This window comes from Coregonus lavaretus (genome assembly GCF_964263955.1).
Source record: "Coregonus lavaretus genome assembly, contig: HAP1_SCAFFOLD_277, whole genome shotgun sequence".
Taxonomy (NCBI): domain Eukaryota; kingdom Metazoa; phylum Chordata; class Actinopteri; order Salmoniformes; family Salmonidae; genus Coregonus; species Coregonus lavaretus.
The window spans coordinates 569,247-594,340 of NW_028165081.1; the positions used below are offsets into that span (position 1 = coordinate 569,247).

The following is a 25,094-nucleotide window of genomic DNA, read 5'->3' on the forward strand; positions in this document are numbered from 1 at the left end:
GAGTTTAACAAGACTGCCTGTGGAATGATCAGTTCATCTGTTGTAGAGCAATCAGAGCGAGATATTTTACAGGTTTAACTGTTCAGTATAACGACATGGCCAGAACTGCAGTATAATGGTAATATGTGTGTGTGTGTGTGTGTGTGTGTGTGTGTGTGTGTGTGGTGAAGACCGGCTCTGATTGTGGACCAGAGGTCAAAGCAATTATTTCACAGTTTTTTTAGTCATTTCCTTTAAGGGAACTATGTGTTGGTGTGTAAGACTAGCTATGTTAAGGAGCCTCGGGAGGGAGGCTAAGATTTAAACATATAGGGACTGTTTGATCAGATTACATTGATCTGGTGAGATTCAAGCCATTAGAACTCAATAAAAATTGCTTCTCTTGTGAAGGTGTTGGCCAGCTTCATAGCATTGTTCAGTGTACAACTAACGACACATTCTGTCCAAGGTTCTCTATGGGCAGAATTCTTGAGGCTCCCTCTGGCCAGGCATAGCCTACTTCATACATACATAAATGTCACGCCAAGATTTAGTGAGTGATGCATTGTTATATATATATATATTTTTTTTTTTGTCATTTAGCAGACACTCTTATCCAGAGTGACTTACAGGAGCAATTAGGGTTAAGTGCCTTGCTCAAGGGCACATCGACAGATTTTTCACCTAGTCGGCTCGGGGATTAGAACCAGCGACCTCTCGGTTACTGGCACAACGCTCTTAACCACTAAGCTACCTGCCGCCCTCTCATTTTGATTGTATAGTAAGATATGGTCTGTACTTACTCCTGGTCACCACTCCCTCCAGCCTGATGATGTTTGGATGGTCAAACTGTCCCATAATGGACGCTTCGGACAGGAAATCTCGCCTCTGTTTGTCGGTGTATCCTGCCTTCAGAGTCTTGATGGCCACACAGTTCTCCTTCTTACTGGGCAGACGCAGACGACCGCTGCACACCTCCCCAAACTCACCTATAAAACCACAAACATACACACACTGCACTGATACCAAGGACCTGAGGCTACGAGCTATTATTGATGACTTTTCATCAGAATAACTGTTATGATTTATTTCAGTTGGATCAAACCAGTCAGAAATTCTTACCTAATTTAATAAACACACATGATAGGCCAATATAAGCAGGTGCAGTCATATGTCCTTCTTGAAATCCGTCTCCCTCACTGAGATAACGACTAATTGAACCTTGACTTCATTGGCCACAGTCTATAAATGCCCTCTCTACTTTCCATATCATATAAAGAACTATGAGACGTTATCAGAGCTGACCAATCATCATTCCAGCATGGTGATAACATACAGTATGATCAAGCTGTAGTATCCCTCTGAGGTACAGAGCCTCTCTGGTGAATAGTTTCCCTAGGCAGGACTTTGTGGTAAAGAGACCACTTCAAAGTCAGAAGGGGAGGTCAAGCATCGCTCTGATACGGCTGGTGACAGGGACTTGGCCAAAGAGGAGAGGGTATGTGTGTGTAGGACAGTGATGTCACAGCTAAGACATGTGGACCCGGTCCATGCCCTCTCTCCTGTATGATCATTTCCCATAGCAGAGTTGGATCAGAGACACAGGGTCGGTACGGAGTCAGAGACACACACACGCAAGTACTGCCCTGAGATTGGGTCTGGAAGGACTTAGAATAATTACAGGCTGTCTAAAGAGAGCAGCACGCTGCTTGCTGGGCTGTGGTTGGAGCTAGGCAGAGCTGGGCTGTAGTTGGAGCTAGGCTGAGCTGGGCTGTGGTTGGAGCTAGGCTGAGCTGGGCTGTGGTTGGAGCTAGGCTGAGCTGGGCTGTGGTTGAAGCTAGGCTGAGCTGGGCTGTGGTTGAAGCTAGGCTGAGCTGGGCTGTAGTTGGAGCTAGGCTGAGCTAGGCTGTGGTTGAAGCTAGGCTGAGCTAGGATGTGGTTGAAGCTAGGCTGAGCTAGGCTGTGGTTGAAGCTAGGCTGTGGTTGGAGCTAGGCTGAGCTGGGCTGTGGTTGGAGCTGGGCTGTGGTTGAAGCTAGGCTGAGCTGGCCTGTGGTTGAAGCTAGGCTGAGTTAGGCTGTGGTTGAAGCTAGGCTGTGGTTGGAGCTAGGCTGAGCTGGGCTGTGGTTGGAGCTGGGCTGTGGTTGGAGCTAGGCTGAGCTGGGCTGTGGTTGGAGCTGGGCTGTGGTTGAAGCTAGGCTGAACTGGGCTGTGTTTGGAGCTAGGCTGAGCTGGGCTGTGGTTGGAGCTAGGCAGAGCTGGGCTGTGGTTGAAGCTAGGCTGAGCTGGGCTGTGGTTGAAGCTAGGCTGAGCTAGGCTGTGGTTGAAGCTAGGCTGTGGTTGGAGCTAGGCTGAGCTGGGCTGTGGTTGGAGCTGGGCTGTGGTTGGAGCTAGGCTGAGCTGGGCTGTGGTTGGAGCTAGGCTGTGGTTGGAGCTAGGCTGAGCTGGGCTGTGGTTGGCCAGTGGACAGGTTGGGAGATGACCAGCATCAGGGTCAGTATTACCCCACCCTCCATCCTCCATCCACTCCTCTGATGAGCAAGGAAGAGCTGTGATTAATGACACAAACTCTCACTCTGCTTTCTTAGACTTTGATGTGTGCAGGTCATCTGTAAGATGGTGCAGCTGCCTTGTGTTTTAGCGTGTCTCTCTATGTGCTCTCCCACTGCCTGCTATTCCCATGAATCACAATGCATTAAGTTCATGTCTACACTCCTGCTGAAGACATCTGGGAGAGAGGGAAGAGGAGAGAGGTGGAGAAAGGGTGAAAAAGAAAGGAGAGGAGAGAGGTTTAGAGGAGAAAGGAGAGAGAGGAGAGAGGGAGATGTGGGGAATGTAAAATAATATCCCATCTGGAGGTGCGATAACGTTACCCATACTCCTCTGCTCCAGCAGCACGCACTCTATTAAAAGCAGTGAGGCAGCAAGGATTTCTCACTCCATCCCTCTATCCATCCCTCCTTTTACTTCTTCCATCTCCCTCTCTACATTCCCATTTCTCAATCCATCCATCCATCCCTCCATCCCTCTCACTTCCTCCACTCCCCATCTCTCAATCCATCCCTATATCCATACCACCCTTCTCTCCCTTCTCTCCCGCCCATCCCTCATTCTTCCTCTGTTCTTATCTTCCTCCCTCCATTCCCTGCCTCGCCCTCTCTCCATTGCAGGAGAGGAGTAAAACACAGGAATCTCCAGCTGAAGTGTTAAATGAATCTCATTCTCACTGCTACATTTAGAACAAACAACCTTAATATCAAATAGCTTCTATTTGTGCCTCTGAATACCAATGAGTGGGAGTGTATGTGACATATCTTTGGGATCCCTATGAATGCTACTGTGGGAAACTTTGTTCAAGATGTCTTAGGTAACCGTAAATGAATGATATGTGTTATTGAAGTGTGTGTGTGCCTGCATGCATATGTGTGTGTGTGTGTGTGTGTGTGCGCGTGTGTGCATGCATGTGTGTGGGTGTGTGTCATGTCTCTGGTCTCACCTGCTCCCACCACCTTGTCGATGGCGATACAGGAAGCATCCAGCTCCTTGGCAAACTCATGGACGGCCTGACTGGGGTCTTCATAGGTGTGAGGGTCTACATAGGTTCTTATACCTGGCAGACGCACTGGGGGGGGGGGTGTTAGTAACAGTCTCTTTGAGAGAACCAGAAAGGGTGTGTGCTAGTAGACAGTGTGTTAGGAATAGGCAGCGGAGATCTTTGGGTGGGTCACAAAACACACTACATCATGTGTCATGCATGGATGACCGGCCAATCAATCCATCATGTGTAAGAACAACACTAGGTTAGTTTATGAGTGTGGCCAGCCCCCAAGGAAAACATGTTGCTCTTCAAATAAACCCCAATCAGGAGATGGATTATACTGTACACAAACACACTGACCCTGTACCTAACTAATGCTGAGGAATGACTCAACATATTTTAGAAGAACAATAGACAGACAAGCACACAGACAGACAGGCATGCAGACAGACAGACAGGCAGGCATGCAGACAGACAGACAGACAGACAGACGGACAGACGGACAGACGGACAGACGGACAGAGGGGTGGATGAGGTACTTACAGTGTCCATTGCCAAAGTGCAGTCTCTTCTCGTCAGGGTGTTTAGACCTTCTGTAGCCACAGAACCTGTCAGTCACAATGATAGAGGTTAATGTCACACCTTTACCCATCAGTCTTCACTTTCCCTCACCCTACATCAGAGGGCATAGTAAGCGATGTGTGTGCATGTGTGTGCGTGTGTGTGTATGTGTGCATGCATGTGTGTGCTTGTGTCAGGCTTTCAGATAGCCAGTAATAGCCTGTTTTTGGCTTACCGGTGTAGGGGTTAATTTGCATCATTTAGTGGAATTAAATTGCCGCATGTGTAGCCTATATTAGTTACGTATCTTATTTATCACACGTCCACAGCATACAGATACAGAGCCTTTGAGCGGAAAATCTGTCAGACATCGCTTTTATAAGCCCAATCATTGTGCAACAATTCTAAATGTAATTGTGCGTTAAAAATAGTTTTTAGCCCCAATTAAAAAGAGATACTATTTTTATTTCTCAACTGGTAATTGAAGCGGGCTTCCCATTTGCCATTCAAATTCATAGGCAACTGAAAGTAGGCTTCATCAGCGCGTCACACCCACTTTGCAATGAGCTGGAGGCAGTATCCATTTTGAAAACATATAGCTACTTAATTGTTTGAAACCTGAACGTTTTACTACATATTATGAGGCATGTTTTACCTTGCTTCAAAGTAACCTAGGCAAAATCCAGCCATATCCGTGGAGGCAATTATTTATTACAGACTTACATATGCCATTGAAACCAGTAGCCCATTTCTCTCATGTTCTATTGGTTTTCAACTTTCTTTCATTGTCCGGTAGCCAAATGCACATTCACGCGTAGCCTACAGCTTTGTGTGCATTTCTGCGCTAATAATGTTAAGAAATAATAGTTCATCAACATTTTAAGCTAAACGTTCTGATCTGTTGCATCAGACTCATTGCTTTGTTAAGTTTTTTGATGTAGGCCTACTAGTTGTATGGATCTATCGTCCCACAACTATCCCAGTGTCTGTTTGGGCTATTTCTTTCTCGACAAGCTGACCAATAGAATAGGTAAACTTTACTACAATGGGGGATAGTAGATTGACATAGGCTCATAGGTGGCGCATCTGTCACATTCGTTGTATAAAGGATTGGACCAAGGTGCAGCATGGTATGCAAACATGTTTAATTGATTAAATAAACACTAGACAAAATAACAAAAGCAACTGAACGTGAAGTTCTAAAGGCTAACAGCAACAAGCCGAAACAGAAACAGAAACAAGATCCCACCACATAGGTAGGCAAAATGGCTGCCTAAGTATGATCCCCAGTCAGAGACAACGATCGACAGCTGCCTCTGATTGGGAACCACACCCGGCCAACATAGAAATAGATAAACTAGATATGTCAACATTCACACCCTGACCAAACTAACTAGAGAATAACAGGGTTCTCAAGGTCAGGGCATGACAGTACCCCCCCCCCCCCCCTAAGGTGCGGACTCCGGCCGCAAAAACCTGACTCAATAGGGGAGGGTCCGGGTGGGCATCTAGCCTCGGTGGCGGCTCTGGCTTCGGACGCAGTACACTCCTCTCTTTTCCTGCCTCCCCGTAGCACACCTGGTCCGGCACGATGCTTCCTCTCTCAGTCCTCCCACAATGCACCAAGTCCTGTCTGGACCCTGGTGTAGGAGACCCCGACCCTGGAGAGGGGTTGACGTCTGGCTCCGGCTTGGACCCCGGTGGAGCGGATGGCTCCGGCATGGGGGAAGAGTAGACGACCGGACCCGGACTGGGCACCGGTGAAGTGGCCTGCCCCGGCTCTGGTAGGGAGCAGATAACCGGAGCTGGACCACTGGTCTGGTGCGAGGAGCAGGCACGGGCCGTACCGGGCTGGGGACACGCACCACTGGTTTGGTGCGAGGAGCAGGTACGGGCCGTACAGGACTGGAGACACGCACCACTGGTTTGGTGCGAGGAGCAGGTACGGGGTGTACCGGGCTGGCGACATGCACCACTGGTTTAGTGCGAGGAGCAGGTACGGGCCGTACAGGACTGGAGACACGCACCACTGGTTTGGTGCGAGGAGCAGGTACGGGGCGTACCGGGCTGGCGACACGCACCACTGGTTTGGTGCGAGGAGCAGGTACGGGGCGCACCGGGCTGGAGACATGTACCACTGGTTTGGTGCGAGGAGCAGGAACGGGCCGTACTGGACTGGAGACACGCACCACTGGTTTGGTGCGAGGAGCAAGCACAACCCGTCCTGGCTGAACGCTCATTTTAGCTCGGCAAGAGCGGGGCGCGGGCACCGGGCTGTGAATACGCACTGGAGATACAGTGCATATCACAGCATAACAGGGTGCCGGTATGGTCCCACGCTCCTTAAAGGTGAGTGCGGGGAGTTGGCTTTACTCTGAAACCTGGCTCCGCCAGCCTCTGATCTAAGGACAACGTTCTCTTTTGCTCTAGGGTTAACTCCTCTCTCAGCTCCTCCTGTTGCCTAGCCAGCTCCTCTCTCCGAGCATCCACTGACTCCTTCTCCCTGTGGGCCTCCTGCAGCACTTCCCTCTGAAGGGAGAGCTCCTGCTCCCTCTTATCTACCAGCCCCCGTAAAGTAGTTATCTCCTCTCTCAGAGTGCTGAGCTGCATGTCTTGGAGGGCCTCTATAATAGCGGCCTCCTCTTCCTCCTTCTGCTCTGTGTGCCCCCAAAACATTTTTTGTTGGGGCTGCCTCTAGTGCTTCCTTCACGGTCGGCACCGTCGGAGTCGCCGTTGATCCTCTCCTGCCTGGGCTTCTTCCTTCGCCCAGGGTCCTTTACCGGCTAATATCTCCTCCCATGTCCAAAATGTCTTCCCCACCTGTGTCCAGGGTGTCTGCTCCTCCTGGCCTCGCTGCTTGGTCCGTTGGTGGTGGGATCTTCTGTCACGTTCATTGTATAAAGGATTGGACCAAAATGGCTGCCTAAGTATGATCCCCAATCAGAGACAACGATCGACAGCTGCCTCTGATTGGGAACCACACCCGGCCAACATAGAAATAGATAAACTAGATATGTCAACATTCACACCCTGACCAAACTAACTAGAGAATAACAGGGTTCTCAAGGTCAGGGCGTGACAGTGTCCATAGGCTAGGTGAAGCTAAGCTTTCCCTAAGTAAATTGAATTAATTGCCTAAATTATATAGCCTAATTAGCCTACTCTTGTCTATACAGAAATAAATGAAATCATTCCAAACAGGCTACTAAAGCATGATTTGGCCACAGAGGGGGAAAAAAAGTTGCAAGCATTGCCTACAGTCGGAAGAAAAGGCAGCCCGCGCAATTTCGGCAGTGTGCCTGGAAAATACCAAATATATGATTGTTGAGTTGCGACTGTCAGTGAAAAGTAGAAGCCCAGCCAGGCATATCGCAATATTTCAAAATTAAAAACGCAGGAAAACATACTTGGAAAACAAATGGCTATTGCTGTAAAGAGAAGACAATGAAAATACTCTAATCTGTCTTTTAGCTATCACAATTCTCAACTTAATTGAGCGAACAACAGTAGGCCTACCGATTATTGGCACCTGCGGAGAGCATCGGCCATATCCCTGGTGAGTGGGCACTGCTCAGATTCACTCTTTATCATTGTTGGATCAGTGCCACTTAAAAGTTCCTCCAGTTTAGAGGGACATCATATTCCATTTGTGTCTCCCCTTCTCGTAGGCCTATTATACTGTATGAACAACATCGTTTTTATTCATCTGTCAGTGTCAGCAGAGTACAAGATGCATGGAATGCTTTATTACAAAGGTGCATTTTTATGGTGGAAATTTGCTTCCCCAAACTTGAAACTCACACACCAACTGTCGTGATTTTGCTGTTTGTTACTCGTCTTGTTGGCTGAGGAAAAATTCATGTGGACAGTTCTAACATCTTGAAAGTGTGCGGTAAGAAGGACACATGTCATTGTATCCTGGACTTGCATGTTTTGTTAAGATTAATTACCATAACCTAAATGTGATTTCTGTCATTCTGAGCACCGTGGGTAGACGCCCTAATCAGGTTACCCACCCAATGCATATGGGTCCGGTAAATTTCTCAAATGTCCAGTAAATGAAAATGCTGCCGGTGAAATGTCTGCCGACACATTTTCATAACGGAAACCCTGGCGTGCGTGTGTGTGTGCGTGTGTGTGTGTGTGCAGAGGAAAGCAGCAGCAGTCAGTCCTGGTGTACCATGGTGTGTTTCTCTTTGCTCTGAGCCCGAACAGGATCTGTAGGACTAGTAATGAGCCTGAGAGTTCTACTCTCACTGCAGTACTAACTGCCAACATTAACCCTGGGCCAGTAACCGAAAGGTCGGTGGTTTGAATCCCCGAGGCGACTAGGTGAAAAATATGTCGATGTGCCCTTGAGCCAGGCACTTAACCCTAATTTCTCCTGTAAGTCGCTCTGGATAAGATTGTCTGCTAAATGACTACAATGTCAATGTAAAGACAGACACACAGTGTCCCTTTACACTACATACACAAAAGAGTAGGATAAAAAGCATTGCATCCTCTGCCAAGCCATTCCAGGAGCATACTGTATAGGGATATGATATATTCTTACTACAGTATCCTCAGACAGTACAGTATATCTCTGCATTTAGAGGCGGACCTCCATGAAGACAGAGCCATGTAATTGGAGCTGACGGAGTTGTCAGTGTGCTTTGTGCAGTGCAATTGGTGTACAGACCTGCCAATCACAATGTAGAGGAGGACAGTGAGCAGGATGATGGCTGCAGCAGAGGAGATGGCTATCAACACCACCTGACTACTCTCACTGGAGATAGAGAATGCTGGGAGGGAACGGAGAAAGAGGGAGAGAGAGGGAGAAAGAGGGAGAGAGAGGGAGAAGAGAACAGGAGCAGGAGAGAGAGAGAAATGTTAGCATGTACAGGCACAGGTCAATGATAAAAATCGAACTATTGAATCACTGCCATCCATCACTTGGTGTTGAATTACATACAAAATACTGTATTTGGTGGGATCAGAAAAGTACATACAGTCAGGGCTGGTCTCAAACTCAAAACTCCTGCTGCTGGCTCCATATCCTGCTGCAGTCCTGGCCCTGATCTGGAGCAGGTAGGAGGTGTCTGCCTTCAGACCGCTTAACGTCACGTTACAACCCTTAGAGCGCAGGATGGTGTAGCTGGTCTCCTGCTCCTGCTACAGGAGGGGGAGGGAGAGAGAGAGCGAAAGAGAAGGATAGGTTACTATCAGTCCATTCAGTCCAGTGAGGAATGTATACAGGCATCTGTCCACTGAGACTGTTGACACATCAGGTCACCAATCAGGGTGGGGTCAGTACCAGGGAAAGGAAATGTGTGTTTGCAATCAGGTGTACCCTATAGAGCAAAGGGGGCCACTGTCACACACACACCAACTCCAAACCCAGCATGATTCATTAAAACCTCTATATTTGATGGCCTCTATACAGATCTTATCACCACCCTGATCCCTTCACCAGCCTAACAGAACTACGCTGAACAAAAATATAAACGCAACATGCAACAATTTCAAAGATTTTGCTGTGTTACAGTTTATATAAGGAAATCAGTCAATTGAAATAAATAAATTAGACTATAATCTATGGATTTCACATGACTGGGAATACAGATATGCATATGTTGGTCACAGATACCTTAAAAAAAATGTAGGTGCATGGATCAGAAAACCAGCCAGCATCTGGTGCGACAAACATTTGCCTCATGCAGCTCGACACACCTCCTTAGCATAAAGTTGATCAGCCTGTTGATTGTGGCTGTGGAACGTTGTCCCACTCCTCTTCAATGGCTGTGCGAAGTTGCTGGATATTGGTGGGGGTCTGGGGAGCATGCAGGCCATGGAAGAATTGGGACATTTTCAGCTTCCAGTAGTTGTGTACAGATCCTTGCGACATGGGGCCATGCATTATCATGCTGAAACATGAGGTGATGGCGACGGATGAATGGCACGACAATCGGCCTCAGGATCTCGTCACGTTATCTCTGTACATTCAACTTGCCATCGATAAAATGCAATTGTGTTCGTTGTCCGTAGCTTGTGCCTGCCCATACCATAACCCCACCACCACCATGGGGCACTCTGTTCACAACGTTGACATCAGCAAACCGCTCACCCACACGACACCATACACGCTGTCTGACATCTGCCCGGTACAGTTGAAAACCGGGATTCATCCATGAAGAGCACACACTTCTCCAACGTGCCAGTGGCCATCGAAGGTGAGCATTTGCCCACTGAAGTCGGTCACGATGTCAAACCGTAGTCAGGTCAAGACCCTGGTGAGGATGACGAGCACGCAGATGAGCTTCCCTGAGATGGTTTCTAATCAGCTTCTTGATATACCACATCTCCCAGGTGGATGGATTATCTTGACAAAGGAGAAATGCTCACTAACAGGAATGTAAACACATTTGTGCACAAAACTTGAGAGAAATAAGCTTTTTGTGCATATGGAACATTTCTGAAACATGGGATGAACAATTTATATGTTCGGTTTATATTTTTGTTCAGTGTAGATTTACTGGCCAGGGCTACTTCTAGACCATTGTTTCCAGATGCAGGGGACTGTACAGGAGGGAGAGAGGAGAGATCAATACAAATGTATAGCGTTCCCTGAGAGTCAGAGCCCTGAAGCTTATGTTTGCTGTCGTACTGTCCCTGTTCTCACTGAGCCAGAGAGAGAGAGAGGAGATGCATGCCAGTGGAGAAGGGATCATACTGTTAAGGGAGTGACCGAGAGCAAGACAGAGACATTTGGCTCCTACTTTTCACTATAAAGCTGCAATATGTAACTTTTTGGGCGACCCGACCAAATTCACATAGAAATACGTGTTATAGATATGTCATTCTCGTCGGATGCAAGTCTAAGAAGTGGTAGATCTGTTCTGTGCTTCCCATTCTTAAGTTTCGTTTTAGCATCTTTTACTTCCGTTTTTGTACACCAGCTTCAAACAGCTGAAAATACTATATTTTTGGTTATGGAAAATATATTTCACAGCGGTTTTGATAGTACAATGATTCTCTACACTATACTTTCTTGTTTTGTTACAAACTGAAATTCAGTGGTGGAAAAAGTACCCAATTGTCATACTTGAGTAAACATAAAGATACCTTAATAGAAAATGACTCAAGTAAAAATGAAATTCACCCAGTAAAATACTACTTGAGAAAAAGTCTAAAAGTATTTGGTTTTAAATATACTTAAGTATCAAAAGTAACTGTAATTGCTAAAATATACTTAAGTATCAAAAGTAAAAGTATAAATCGTTTCAAATTCCTTATATTAAGCAAATACAGTGGGGGAAAAAAGTATTTAGTCAGCCACCAATTGTGCAAGTTCTCCCGCTTAAAAAGATGAGAGAGGCCTGTAATTTTCATCATAGGTACACGTCAACTATGACAGACAAATTGAGAAAACAAATTCCAGAAAATCACATTGTAGGATTTTTTATGAATTTATTTGCAAATTATGGTGGAAAATAAGTATTTGGTCACCTACAAATAAGCAAGATTTCTGGCTCTCACAGACCTGTAACTTCTTCTTTAAGAGGCTCCTCTGTCCTCCACTCGTTACCTGTATTAATGGCACCTGTTTGAACTTGTTATCAGTATAAAAGACACCTGTCCACAACCTCAAACAGTCACACTCCAAACTCCACTATGGCCAAGACCAAAGAGCTGTCAAAGGACACCAGAAACAAAATTGTAGACCTGCACCAGGCTGGGAAGACTGAATCTGCAATAGGTAAGCAGCTTGGTTTGAAGAAATCAACTGTGGGAGCAATTATTAGGAAATGGAAGACATACAATGGTGAGCAAAAATCCCAGAACCACACGGGGGGACCTAGTGAATGACCTGCAGAGAGCTGGGACCAAAGTAACAAAGCCTACCATCAGTAACACACTATGCCGCCAGGGACTCAAATCCTGCAGTGCCAGACTTGTCCCCCTGCTTAAGCCAGTACATGTCCAGGCCCGTCTGAAGTTTGCTAGAGTGCATTTGGATGATCCAGAAGAGGATTGGGAGAATGTCATATGGTCAGATGAAACCAAAACAGAACTTTTTGGTAAAAACTCAACTCGTCGTGTTTGGAGGACAAAGAATGCTGAGTTGCATCCAAAGAACACCATACCTACTGTGAAGCATGGGGGTGGAAACATCATGCTTTGGGGCTGTTTTTCTGCAAAGGGACTAGGACGAGTGATCCGTGTAAAGGAAAGAATGAATGGGGCCATGTATCGTGAGATTTTGAGTGAAAACCTCCTTCCATCAGCAAGGGCATTGAAGATGAAACGTGGCTGGGTCTATCAGCATGACAATGATCCCAAACACACCGCCCGCGCAACGAAGGAGTGGCTTCGTAAGAAGCATTTCAAGGTCCTGGAGTGGCTTAGCCAGTCTACAGATCTCAACCCCATAGAAAATCTTTGGAGGGAGTTGAAAGTCCGTGTTGCCCAGCGACAGCCCCAAAACATCACTGCTCTAGAGGAGATCTGCATGGAGGAATTGGCCAAAATACCAGCAACAGTGTGTGAAAACCTTGTGAAGACTTACAGAAAACGTTTGACCTGTGTCATTGCCAACAAAGGGTATATAACAAAGTATTGAGAAACTTTTGTTATTGACCAAATACTTATTTTCCACCATAATTTGCAAATAAATTCATTAAAAATCCTACAATGTGATTTTCTGGATTTCTTTTCTCAATTTGTCTGTCATAGTTGACGTGTACCTATGATGAAAATTACAGGCCTCTCTCATCTTTTTAAGTGTGAGAACTTGCACAATTGGTGGCTGACTAAATACTTTTTTTCCCCACTGTATATATATATATATATATATACACACTACCAGTCAAACGTTTTAGAACACCTACTCAATCAATGTTTTTTTTTTAATTTTTTACACTGTAGAATAATAGTGACGACATCAAAACTATGAAAAAACACATACACAATCAAATAGTAACAAAAAAAGTGTTAAACATATCAAAATATATTTTATATTTAAGATTCTTCAAATAGCCACCCTTTGCCTTGATGACAGCTTTGCACACTCTTGGCATTCTCTCAACCAGCTTCATGAGGTAGACACCTGGAATGCATTTCAATTATCAAGTGTGCCTTCTTAAAAGTTAATTTGTGGAATTTCTTTCCTTCTTAATGCGTTTGAGACAATCAGTTGTGTTGTGACAAGGTAGGGGTGGTATACAGAAGATAGCCCTATTTGGTAAAAGACCAAGTCCATATTATGGCAAGAACAGCTCAAAAAAGCAAAGAGAAATGACCGTCAGTCATTACTTTAAGACATGAAGGTCAGTCAATACTGAACATTTCAGGAACTTTGAAAGTTTCTTCAAGTGCAGTCGCAAAAACCATCAAGCGTTATGATGAAACTGGCTCTCATGAGGACCGCCACAGGAATGAAAGACCCAGAGTTACCTCTGCTGCAGAGGATAAGTTCATTAGTGTTACCAGCCTCAGAAATTGCAGCCCAAATAAATTCTTCACAGAGTACAAGTAACAGATACATCTCAACATCAACTATTCAGAGGAGACTGTGTGAATCAGGCCTTCATGGTCGAATTGCTGCAAATAAACCACCACTAAAGGACACCAATATGAAGAAGAGACTTGCTTGGGACAAGAAACAATAACAATGGACATTAGACCGGTGGAAATGTGTCCTTTGGTCTGGAGTCCAAATTTGAGATTTTTGGTTTCAACCGCCGTGTCTTTGTGAGACGCGGTGTGGGTGAATGGATGATCTCTGCATGTGTATTTCCCTCCGTAAAGTATGGAGGAGGAGGTGTTATGGTGTGGGGGTGCTTTGCTGGTGACACTGTCTGTGATTTATTTAGAATTCAAGGCGCACTTAACCAGTATGGCTACCACAGCATTCTGCAGTGATACGCCATCCCATCTGGTTTGGGCTTAGTGGGACTATCATTTGTTTTTCAACAGGACAATGACCCAACCCCCCTCCAGGCTGTGGAAGGGCTATTTTACCAAGAAGGAGAGTGATGGAGTGCTGCATCAGATGACCTGGCCTCCACAATCCCACGACCTCAACCAAATTGAGATGGTTTGGGATGAGACGGACCGCAGAGTGAAAGAAAAGCAGCCAACAAGTGCTCAGCATATGTGGGAACTCCTTCAAGACTGTTGAAAAAGCATTCTAGGTGAAGCTGGTTGAGAGAATGCCAAGAGTGTGCAAAGCTGTCATCAAGGCACAGAGTGGCTATTTGAAGAATCTCAAATATAAAATATATTTTAATTTGTTTAACACTTTTTTGGTTACTACACAATTCCTTATGTGTTATTTCATAGTTGTGATGTCTTCACAATTATTCTACAATGTAGAAAATAGTTAAAATAAAGAAAAAACCTTGAATGAGTATGTTTTCTAAAACTTTTGACTGGTAGTGTATAGATGTAAAGTTCTGAATTTATTTTCTTGGTCAACCTTATGTTCTTGAACGTAGCCCTGTTTCTTTGTGTTCTTGAACGTAGCCCTGTATTTCATTTTTGTTAATTGATTTCACCTGTTTGTTACTCACCTGGTCTCATTAGCTCCTTATTTAGTTCACTCCATTCTGTTTGTGCCTTGAGAGGTATTGTTCGTTTTGGCTCTACTAAGCCATTTCCTAGCACGTTTGTGAGAACCAGTTATAGCCTTCAGTCCTAGTTTTTGATTATCCTGCCTGTTTGCCTACCTGTGTATGACCATTGCCACGATTCCTGCCTTTTGCGAAGGCTAAATAAATTCCTGCCGCGCTCTGCGCGTGAATCTACACCTTTTTCTCCCTGAGTATTCATTACAATTGATCAGCTTTAATATTGCAGATAGATTGTAGCTTCCATCAATGTAATTGTCTGCATCATTTCCAATCCCCAATATAATTTATTGTAAATATACATGCATTTGGAAAGTATTCAGACTCCTTGACTTTTTCCACATTTTGTTACGTTACAGCCTTATTCTAAAATTGATTAAATTATTTATCTTCACACGATACCCCATAATGACAAAGTGAAAACAGTTTTTTAGACATTTCTGCTAATTTATTAAAAACAAAAATACCTTATTTACATAAGTATTCAGACCTTTTGCTATGAGACTCGAAAATGAGCTCAGGTGCATCCTGTTTCCATTGAGCACCCTTGAGATGTTTCTACAACTTGATTGGAGGCCACCTGTGGTAAATTCAATTGATTGGACATGATTTGGAAAGGCACACACCTGTCTATATATGGTCCCACAGTTGAACGTGCATGTCAGAGCAAAAACCAAGCCATGAGGTCGAAGGAATTGTCCGTAGAGCTCTGAGACAGGATTGTGTCGAGGCATAGATATGGGGAAGTGTACCAAAAAAATTATGCAGCATTGAAGGTCCCCAAGAACACAGTGGCTTCCTTATTTCTTAAATGGAAGAAGTTTGGAACCACCAAGACTCTTCCTAGAGCTGACCGCCCGGCCAAACTGAGCAATCAGGGGAGAAGGGCCTTCTTCAGGGAGGTGACCAAGAACCTGATGGTCACTCTGACAGAGCTCTAGAGTTCCTCTGTGGAGATGGGAGAACCTTCCAGAAGGACAACCATCTCTGCAGCACTCCACCAATTAGGCCAGACGGATGCCACTCCTCAGTAAAAGGCACATGACAGCCCGCTTGGAGTTTGCCAAAAGGCACCTAAATACTCTCAGACCATGAGAAACAAGATTCTCTGGTCTGATGAAACCAAGATTGAACTCTTTGGCCTGAATGCCAAGCGTCATGTCTGGAGAAAACATGGCACCATCCCTACGGTGAAGCATGGTGGTGGCAAGTCAGGATTGAGGGAAAGATGAACAGAGCAAAGTACAGAAAGATCCTTGATGAAAACCTGCTCCAGAGCGCTCAGGACCTTAGTACAATGACCCTAAGCACACAGCCAAGACAACGCAGGAGTAGCTTCGGGACAAGTCTCTGAATGTCCTTGAGTGCCCCAGCCAGAGCTTGGACTTTAACCCGATCAAACATCTCTGGAGAGACCTAAAAATAGCTGTGCAGCAACGCTCCCCATCCAACCTGACAGAGCATGAGAGGATTTGCAGTGAAGAATGGGAGAAAATCCCCAAATACAGGTGTGTCAAGCTTGTAGCTGTCACGTTCGTTGAAGGACGGGGCAGACCAAGGCGCAGCGTGATATGCGTACATGTTTATTAACTTATAAACACAACGACAAAACAACAAGCGAAACGAAACGTGAAGTCCAAGGTAGAACACACAACATACCTTACACGGAACAAGATCCCACAACACACTAGTGCCAATAGGCTGCCTAAGTATGATCCCCAACCAGAGACAACGAGCGACAGCTGCCTCTGATTGGGAACCACACCGGCCAACATAGATATAAACATACTAGATCCCACACATAGAAAAAGCACAACAAGAAATATACACACCCTGACTCAACATATAAGGGTCCCCTGAGTCAGGGCGTGACAGTACCCCCCCCCAAAGGTGCGGACTCCGACCGCACAACATAAACATAACAGGGTAGGGGCCGGGTGGGATCCGGCTCGGGGCGTGACGACCTCTCACTCTCCGCCTCCCTGTTGCGCCCCTGGTCTGGTCTGGACCTCGGCGCGCTGCTTCCCCTCTCCTTCCTCCCACGATACGCCAGGGCCTGTCTGGACCCTGGTGTGGGAGACCCCGAACCTGGAGAGGGGCTGAAGTCATGGTCTGGACTGGAGCCGCTGACCGGAGCTGGACTGGGCACCGGTGGAGCGGACTGCTCTGGCTCCGGAGTGGAGCCGCTGACCGGAGCTGGATCAGGCACCGGTGGAGCGGACTGCTCTGGCTCTGGAGTGGCGCAGCTGACCGGAGCTGGATCAGGCACCGGTGGAGCGGACTGCTCTGGCTCCGGAATGGGGCAGCTGACCGGGCACGGACCGTGCCGGACTGGACAAACGCACCACTGGTCTGGTGCGAGGAGCAGGCACGGGCCGGACCTGACTAGGAACATGCACCACTGGTCTGGTGCGAGGAGCAGGCACGGGCCGGACCTGACTAGGAACACGCACCACTGGCTTGGTGCGAGGAGCAGGAACAGGCCGGGCCGGACTGGCGACGCGCACCACTGGCTTAGTGCGAGGAGCAGGAACGGGCCGGGCCGGGCTGGCGACGCGCACCACTGGCTTGGTGCGAGGAGCAGGTACGGGCCGGGCCGGGCTGGCGACGCGCACCACTGGCTTGGTGCGAGGAGCAGGAACGGGCCGGGCCGGGCTGGCGACGCGCACCACTGGGTTGGTGCGAGGAGCAGGAACAGGCCGGGCCGGCGACGCGCACCACTGGCTTGGTGCGAGGAGCAGGAACAGGCCGGGCCAGACTGGCGACGTGCACCACTGGCTTGGTGCGAGGAGCTGGAACGGGCCGGGCCGGACTGGGAACACGCACCACTGGCTTGGTGCGGGGAGCAGGAACAGGCCGGACCGGACTGGCGACACGCACCACTTTCTTGGTGCGAGGAGCAGGACTGGGTTCCTTTATTAACCCCCGCTCCTTCTGCTGCCTAACCAGCTCCTCTCGCCGTGCCTCTACTCTTTCCTTCTCCCTTTTAGCCTCCTGTAGCGCCTCCCTCTGACCGAATAACTCCTGCTCCCTCTGAGGCAACAGCCCCCGTAACATGGTGGCCTCCTCTCCTAACCTGCAGATCCTCCCTTTCACGGCCTCCTGCTGCCTCGTCGTCCACACCGTGTGCCCCCCCAAATTTTTTTATTGGGGTTGCCTCTCGGGTCTCCGTTTCACCTCTCCTGCCTGGGCTTCCTCCTTCGCCCAGGGTCCGCTATCGGCTAAGCTCCCCTCCTTCTCCCTCATCCCTTTCAGGGCCTCCATATGCTTGGCCAGATCCTCTCTTATCTCCCCCCAAGTCCATGATCTCTGCTCCACTACCTGTGTCCAGGGTGTCTGCTGCTCCTGGGCACGCTGCTTGGTCTGTGTTTGGTGGGATCTTCTGTCACGTTCGTTGAAGGACGGGGCAAACCAAGGCGCAGCATGATATGCGTACATGTTTATTAACTTATAAACACAACGACAAAACAACAAACGAAACGAAACGTGAAGTCCAAGGTAGAACACACAACATACCTTACACGGAACAAGATCCCACAACACACTAGTGCCAATAGGCTACCTAAGTATGATCCCCAATCAGAGACAACGAGCGACAGCTGCCTCTGATTGGGAACCACACCGGCCAACATAGATATAAACATACTAGATCCCACACATAGAACAAGCACAACAAGAAATATACACACCCTGACTCAACATATAAGCGTCCCCTGAGTCAGGGCGTGACAGTAGCGTCATACCCAAAAAGACTTGAAGCTGTAATCGCTGCCAAAGGTGCTTCAACAAACTACTGAGTAAAGGGTCTGAATACTTATGTAAATGTGATATTTCATTTTTTTTTTTTTTTTATAAATTAGCAAACATTTCTAAAAACCTGTTTTTGCTTTGTCATTATGGGGTATTGTGTGTAGATTGATGAGGGGAAAAAAACAATTGAATCTATTTTAGACTGTAACCTAACAAAATGTGGAAAAAGTGAAGGGGTCTGAATACATTCCGAAGGCATTGTAAACATGCATACATACACAGTACATACACACAGTACATACACACGTACATACACAGTACATACATACATACATACATACATACATACACACACACACACACACACACACACACACACACACACACACACACATATATACAGTACCAGTCACCCCCCCCCCCCCCATGTAGTGATGCCATTTCCCATTCTGTAGTAATTAATGGGAAGTGAGATTGGGATTGTGGGTAGCGAAACACATAACAGAGAAACTAAATTATGTTTCATGTCTAGAACGTCTATCCACACTAATTGGCCTGTTGATGAAGGCTGGTGTGTATGTGTGTACACGCTGGTATGGTCTATTATTGTCAAGTGTAACCAGATGAGCGACGGGCTACGGTTACATATGATGGATTGAACACAAATGTTTTCTCTTCCACTAATCAGAAGTAAATAAATAATAAAAAGCTAATGTATGAGCAGAGCGGACCATTTAAGCAGTGCCCATATGGTGAGTTGATCTTGTACAAATATACAGTACGTTGGCAACATACAGAGGCTTAGGTTTGAAACGTTTTAATTTGACATTTCTTGGCTGGTTTCGGTTCTGTTGAAATGCAGCTCAGCCCAGCATATTGGCCTGCTGTAGAAACCTCCTCTAAGAGCCTGTGGTAGATCAGAGTTCAGTTTCAGAGGTATGTGATGATGAGTGAGGTAAGAGGGTTCAGACCATACAGCTAATATTCTCTGATTAGTGCATTGTCTCATCTGTCCGATATACAACAAAGGCCTCACACCTCATCACGGCTCACTTTCATGTACAGAACTTACATACACTTCAGCTGCAGAGCCTCGCTAAACCAAACATGTCCAATAAGCTGATTCCATCTCTATTTTATGGACCCAATAACAGACTGGCGACCTGATACAGATCAGAAGGTTTTACATACACCACTCACACACACTGTAAAACACACACACACACCACTCACACACACTGTAAAACACACGTGAGCGAACACACCCTTCAGAGCAACACTAATGGAGTGCATCAGAGATTTATGGTGCAAGAAGACCTTTAAAATAACTTCAGTCTTTCTGTCTGAGAGTAGAAACCAATCCCTCTATGCTCCCTCCTCAGGATTGCCTGTGTGATACCCTTTCCTTGTGCCTTGTATAATACCAGTCTCTATCAGTCATACATCTTTCCCAGCTTGTCACTGTTCACGGCCCTCGACATCATGTGATCCCTTGAAAATAACAAACAGGTGTGCCCAGGCTCTCAGAAGTGGGAGAGTGGGTGTGTCTCTAAGCTGCCTTCAGTGTGTGACAAGCTGTGCAATTGTACACACTCTCTGTGTGTGCTGTTGTTGGAATTTAATATGTCCTTCATGGTCCGCTCTGACTATCTAAATGGGGCAGTCTGGAGTTATAGCCTTATAGTGCTGAGCCCAGGACAAGGCCTGTAAATACTGTGTGTGTGTGTGTGTGTGTGTGTGTGTGTGTGTGTGTGTGTGTGTGTGTGTGTGTGTGTGTGTGTGTGTGTGTGTGTGTATGAGAGAGAGAGAGAGCAGGAGGTTGAATTTAACTCATGTAATACTCATGTAAAGAGTATTTCAGAAACATTCCTTTCCATCTCAACCCCAGCATAAATAAACAGTCAAATTAAAGTGGATCTGAAAGTTTCTCTCTTTTCCAGATTAAATAAAAGCAGAAAAATAAATGCTAAAGTGTATTCCCACAAACTTTATTTTCATAAAGTGCACTAAAAAGCCTTATCTAAGGCTTAGAGTAATTTAGCTGTTTAGCGAGGAAGACCAAACAGTGTGTCTGGAGCAGGGAGAGTGGGAGGGATGGAAAGCGGGACAGATGGAATGGGAGAAAGTGAGAGTTTGTGTGTGTTTGGTAAGCAGTACGGATTGGAATTCCCAGTTTCCCAGACATGGTTGATTGGTAAAGTTTAGTCTACCACTACCACCACTTAGCTTAGTCAGTTAGCCTTTCATATCCACTTGATCACTTATTCCTGTTATACACGCCATCAGGCCAATATAGGCTACCTCCCTAACCCTGTCTAATAAAATAGAAGTCTATATCTAGGTTAAATGAAGCAGCATAGCTACTCTACCGAGCTGACTGGGGCTGTGTGTGCGTCACACACCTCAAAACACGGTTTGTTTCAGTTTCAGTAACTTACTGTACACAACATCAGTACAACTGTAAACAGTCAACAGCCGGATGGACTGGGCTGCCAGGAAGAGACTCCGCTCTCACAGCCTGGGCCCCTTCAGGCCTCTTTATACTTTTTTAGGCAGTGTCGCTGTTTAGTCACTGAGTGAAATCACTCTGCCTGTGGTCCCTGGGAGTCTTGTGATCAGACCACTGCTGGGTATAGAGGCCCTCAGTCACCCTCTGTCAGGCCTGATCAAGAGGCCCCATGACTGGGTATGGCCCCAGCCTCCCTGCCTGTCCCCTGTGTCTCTTTGGGTGTCCCAGCCCTGGCTGTTCCTCTTGGAGGAGCCCATTATCCTGGGGGTTAGGAGGCTACAATCATGCCTGCAACAGCTAGCGGCCCCTCAGATGGTGATGGCGGAGCAGATCAAGTACGACAGCTCAGCTATACGTCCTAAGCTGAGAGAGTTGAGAGAGGCCACACCGGAAAGTAGAAGGAAACAGAGCTTATAGGCCCAGACCTCAGATCAGCTTAGTGTTTGTCCTTCTGATGGTTGAGGTTAGGATGTGGGGTAAGGTGATCTGATCCTAGAACTGTGTTTTCCCCAGAGAGAGGAGGGAAGCGTTTGGCCTGCTAATCAGGGGATTAGGGGCCACCAGGGACTGAGATCTGAGGATGACTGATCACACACACACACAGAGAGAGAGAGAGAGAGAGAGAGAGAGAGAGGCAGGCTAATTTCACTATCAAAAGTCACCCATAGCTCCATTGAAAACCAGCCATTCGTTCCACACAAATTTCCTCACAGAGACCCTGCAGACACATTTACTGTCAGCAATAAAACTACACTCCATTAAGACTGGACAGGAGAGGAGAGGAGGAGGAAGAGAGAAGGCTGGTTGGCGTGTCAGTGTGAGTCAGATACAGAAAGAGAGTGAGGGTGTGTGTATGCCCATCTGTGTGTGTGGTCGCCCTGCCCAGACATTTACCCACTAGACTGTGGAATGTTTTTTTCTGTGGGAAAATGTTGGCCCGGTTGCCATAGGAGATGGCAATAAGACTCTCTCTCTCTCCCTCAGAACCCCTGATCACCCTTTTCTCTGCTCTCCCCCCTCCCTCTCTCTCTGCTTGTCCCTCCTCTCTCCCTTTCTCTCTCTGATCCACTGCCAGTGTCTGATCCTCTTTCCCAACCCATGGCCCAGCATCCAGAGAGGAGCCAGAAGACTAGACTAGTGAGACATTAGAACAGAGGACAACCACAAGAGTCTGGAATGGGGGCGAGAGGTAGAATGAGCCCAAATGGTGTCTCTTCTCTTCCTTCAGTTCATGGAGTTAGTCCCCCAAGAATTGGTCTGCAAGGGGACAGCAGAGAACAGTTCTAAAGCATGTATGGTGTTTGTGAACCTACCTTCTCGTAGTATTTGACCTCGTAGTCCAGTATGATGCCGTTGGGTCTCTCTGGTTCCAGCCAGGACAGAGAGATGCTGTTACGAGACGTCCGTTCCTTCCTGATCACAGTCACTGGAGAAGGGGCTGGAGAGAGGCAGAGGGTGAGAGGGGGAAGGGCGAGAGATTATTGACCATATTGCACAACATATACTAGCAGGTCACAGGAAGTTCATGCAGCATGTTCAGTCAGCAGTTTGTATCCTGTTAATAGTTCATATTAAAGGGGTTCCTGTTGGTCTAATTGAGTTAGTTAGTTAGTTAGTTCATCAGAAGAGGATCCATACAAACCAGGTGGGAGAGCATACACATAGAAACAGCCTCTATACTACAGGCCAGAGTCTCAGTGATCAACCCCAGAACCAGCAGGGACCGTGATATCATCCCCAATGTATAGGGTAACACTAGAGGATACCCCAGGAAATATAAACCTCATCCCTCCTTACATGCCCCCAGTGTATTACCCTCCCACCATCCCTCGCTCTCATGTCACCTCGCCTTGGGACCTCACATGGTCTCAATCTGGCACTGTAATTCAACTCAGGACTCCCTCCCTCTCTCCCTCCATTCCTCTCTCCCTTTCTTTTTCCACTTTTACAGTTGTGTAATTGCTAGCTGCAGCTGAGAGGCCAGGCGGCCATGAGCTTTATGTTTATTAGACCACAGGAAACAACATGTTTGTCTTTGAAATGTTCGAGCCTCTCTTGATTCTTATGATACAGCTTTAGAAGGGCTGGCATTTTTTTCCACTGGAAGTTATTTTCTCTCTGTTAATGAATCCATTTGGAGCGAGTCTGTTTTCACTCTCCTCCCTCGTTTCCTCTCTCGTTCTCTCATTCCCTCTGTTTCTGATAGGGGTATAGCTGTTGTTTTATTGGTTCTGTGGTTTATGTGTGTAATGATGTATTGTGTCTGAGCAGGACACTGGTTTGATGCTGGGTATCTTTCTATTACTCTCTCCCTCTCTCTTCTGGGGGGCTTCCTGGCCTCAAGAGATATTTCTCATTCTCTCTTTGTGGCTCCCAATTATTCCCCAATAGCCCACTGCAGAGAAGAGAGGATGTGACTACAGTCCTCATCATAGTACCATCATAGTACTGAGACCGCACTCGTGAAGGTGGTAAATTACCTTTTAATGGCGTCAGACCTTGGCTCTGCGTCTATCCTTGTGCTCCTAGACGTTAGTGCCGCTTTCGACACCATCGATCACCATATTCATTTGGAGAGATTGGAAACCGTAATTGGTCTACGCAGACAAGTTGTTGCCTGGTTTAGATCTTATCTGTCGGAAAGATGTCAGTTAGTCTCTGTGGATGGTTTCTCTTCTGACAAATCAATGATACATTTAGGTGTTCCTTAAGGTTCCGTTCTAGGACCACCATGGTTTTCACTTTATATGCTACCTCTTAGTGATGTCATTCGGGAAACACAATGTCAACTTTCACTGCTATGCAGATGACACACAGCTGTACATTTCAGTGGTCCTCTGTAGCTCAGCTGGTAGAGCATGGTGCTTGTAACGCCAAGGTAGTGGGTTCGATCCCCGGGATCACCCATACACAAAAATGTGTGCACTCATGACTGTAAGTCGCTTTGGATAAAAGCGTCTGCTAAATGGCTTATTATTATTATTTTGATGAAACATGATGAAGCCCCAAAATTGCCTACCCTGGAAGCATGTGTTTCAGACATAAGGAAGTGGATGGCGGCACATTTCTTTATTTTAAACTCGGACAAAACAGAGATGCTAAATACGGCTGATAGACTCTTGACTAGAACTCAAAAATTTGATCATATTACTCCAGTGCTAGCTTCTGGTTAAGGCTAGAGCTGATTTGCTCCTACCTATCTTGCTGATTTCGGCCTGCTGTACATACCTACTGTACACGTACGCTACGTTCACAAGACGCAGGCCTCCTTATTTTTCCTAGAATTTCTAAGCAAACAGCTGGAGGCAGGGCTTTCTCCTATAGAGCTAAATTTTTATGGAATGGTCTGCCGATCCAAGAGACGCAGACTCTGTCTCAACCCTAAGTCTTTACTGAAGACTCATCTCTTCAGTAGGTCCTATGATTGAGTGTAGTCTGGCCCAGGGGTGTGAAGGTGAACAGCAATGCACTGGAGTGACGAACCACCCTTGCTGTCTCTGCCTGGCCGGCTCCCCTCTCTCCACTGGGATTCTCTGCCTCTGACCCTATTACGGGGGATGAGTCACTGGCTTGCTCGCACTCTCCCATGCCGTCCCTAGAAGGGGTGCATCACGTCATGCCAGGCTTTTTTTGCTATACTCTACTTGAGTGGGTTAAGTCACTAACGTGATCTTCCTGTCCAGTTTTGCATTCCCTCGGGCTCGTGCGGTGGGGGAGATCTTTGTGGGCTATACTCGGCCTCATCTCAGGGTAGTAAGTCAGTGGTCTGTTGATATCCCTTTAGTGGTATGAGGGCTTTGCTTTGGCAAAGTGAGTGGGGTTATATCCTGCCTGGTTTGCCCTGTCCAGGGGTAACTTTGGACGGGGTTACAGTGTCCCGACCCCCCCTGTCTCAGTCTCCAGTATCTATGCTGCAATAGTCTATGTGCCGGGGGGCTAGGGTCAGTCTGTCCTATCTGGTGTAATTCTCCTGTCTTATCGGGTGTCTTGTGTGATCTTAGGTATGCTCCCTCTAATTCTCCCATCCCTCTCTCTCTCCCCTCCCGGAGGACCTGAGCCCTAGGACCATGCCTCAGGACTACCTGGCCTGACGACTATTGGCTGTCCCCGTCCCACCTGGTCGTGCTGCTGATCCAGTTTCTGCTGTTC

At 46.9% G+C, this 25,094-nt stretch overlaps 1 protein-coding gene across 1 annotated transcript in view; it reads right to left on the reverse strand.

The window, feature by feature from the left end:
• The window catches only part of LOC311116292 (ephrin type-A receptor 3-like), a gene marked incomplete at its 5' end in the record, with an annotated part of 57,827 nt that overhangs the window by 27,697 nt on the left and 5,036 nt on the right, over positions 1-25,094 (reverse strand). The window contains 6 exons of the mRNA XM_084191395.1: positions 783-968; positions 3,474-3,599; positions 4,059-4,123; positions 8,758-8,860; positions 9,068-9,230; positions 22,259-22,383. Coding sequence (XP_084047521.1) covers positions 783-968; positions 3,474-3,599; positions 4,059-4,123; positions 8,758-8,860; positions 9,068-9,230; positions 22,259-22,383 — 768 coding nt within the window. The remainder of the gene's footprint in view (positions 1-782; positions 969-3,473; positions 3,600-4,058; positions 4,124-8,757; positions 8,861-9,067; positions 9,231-22,258; positions 22,384-25,094) is intronic.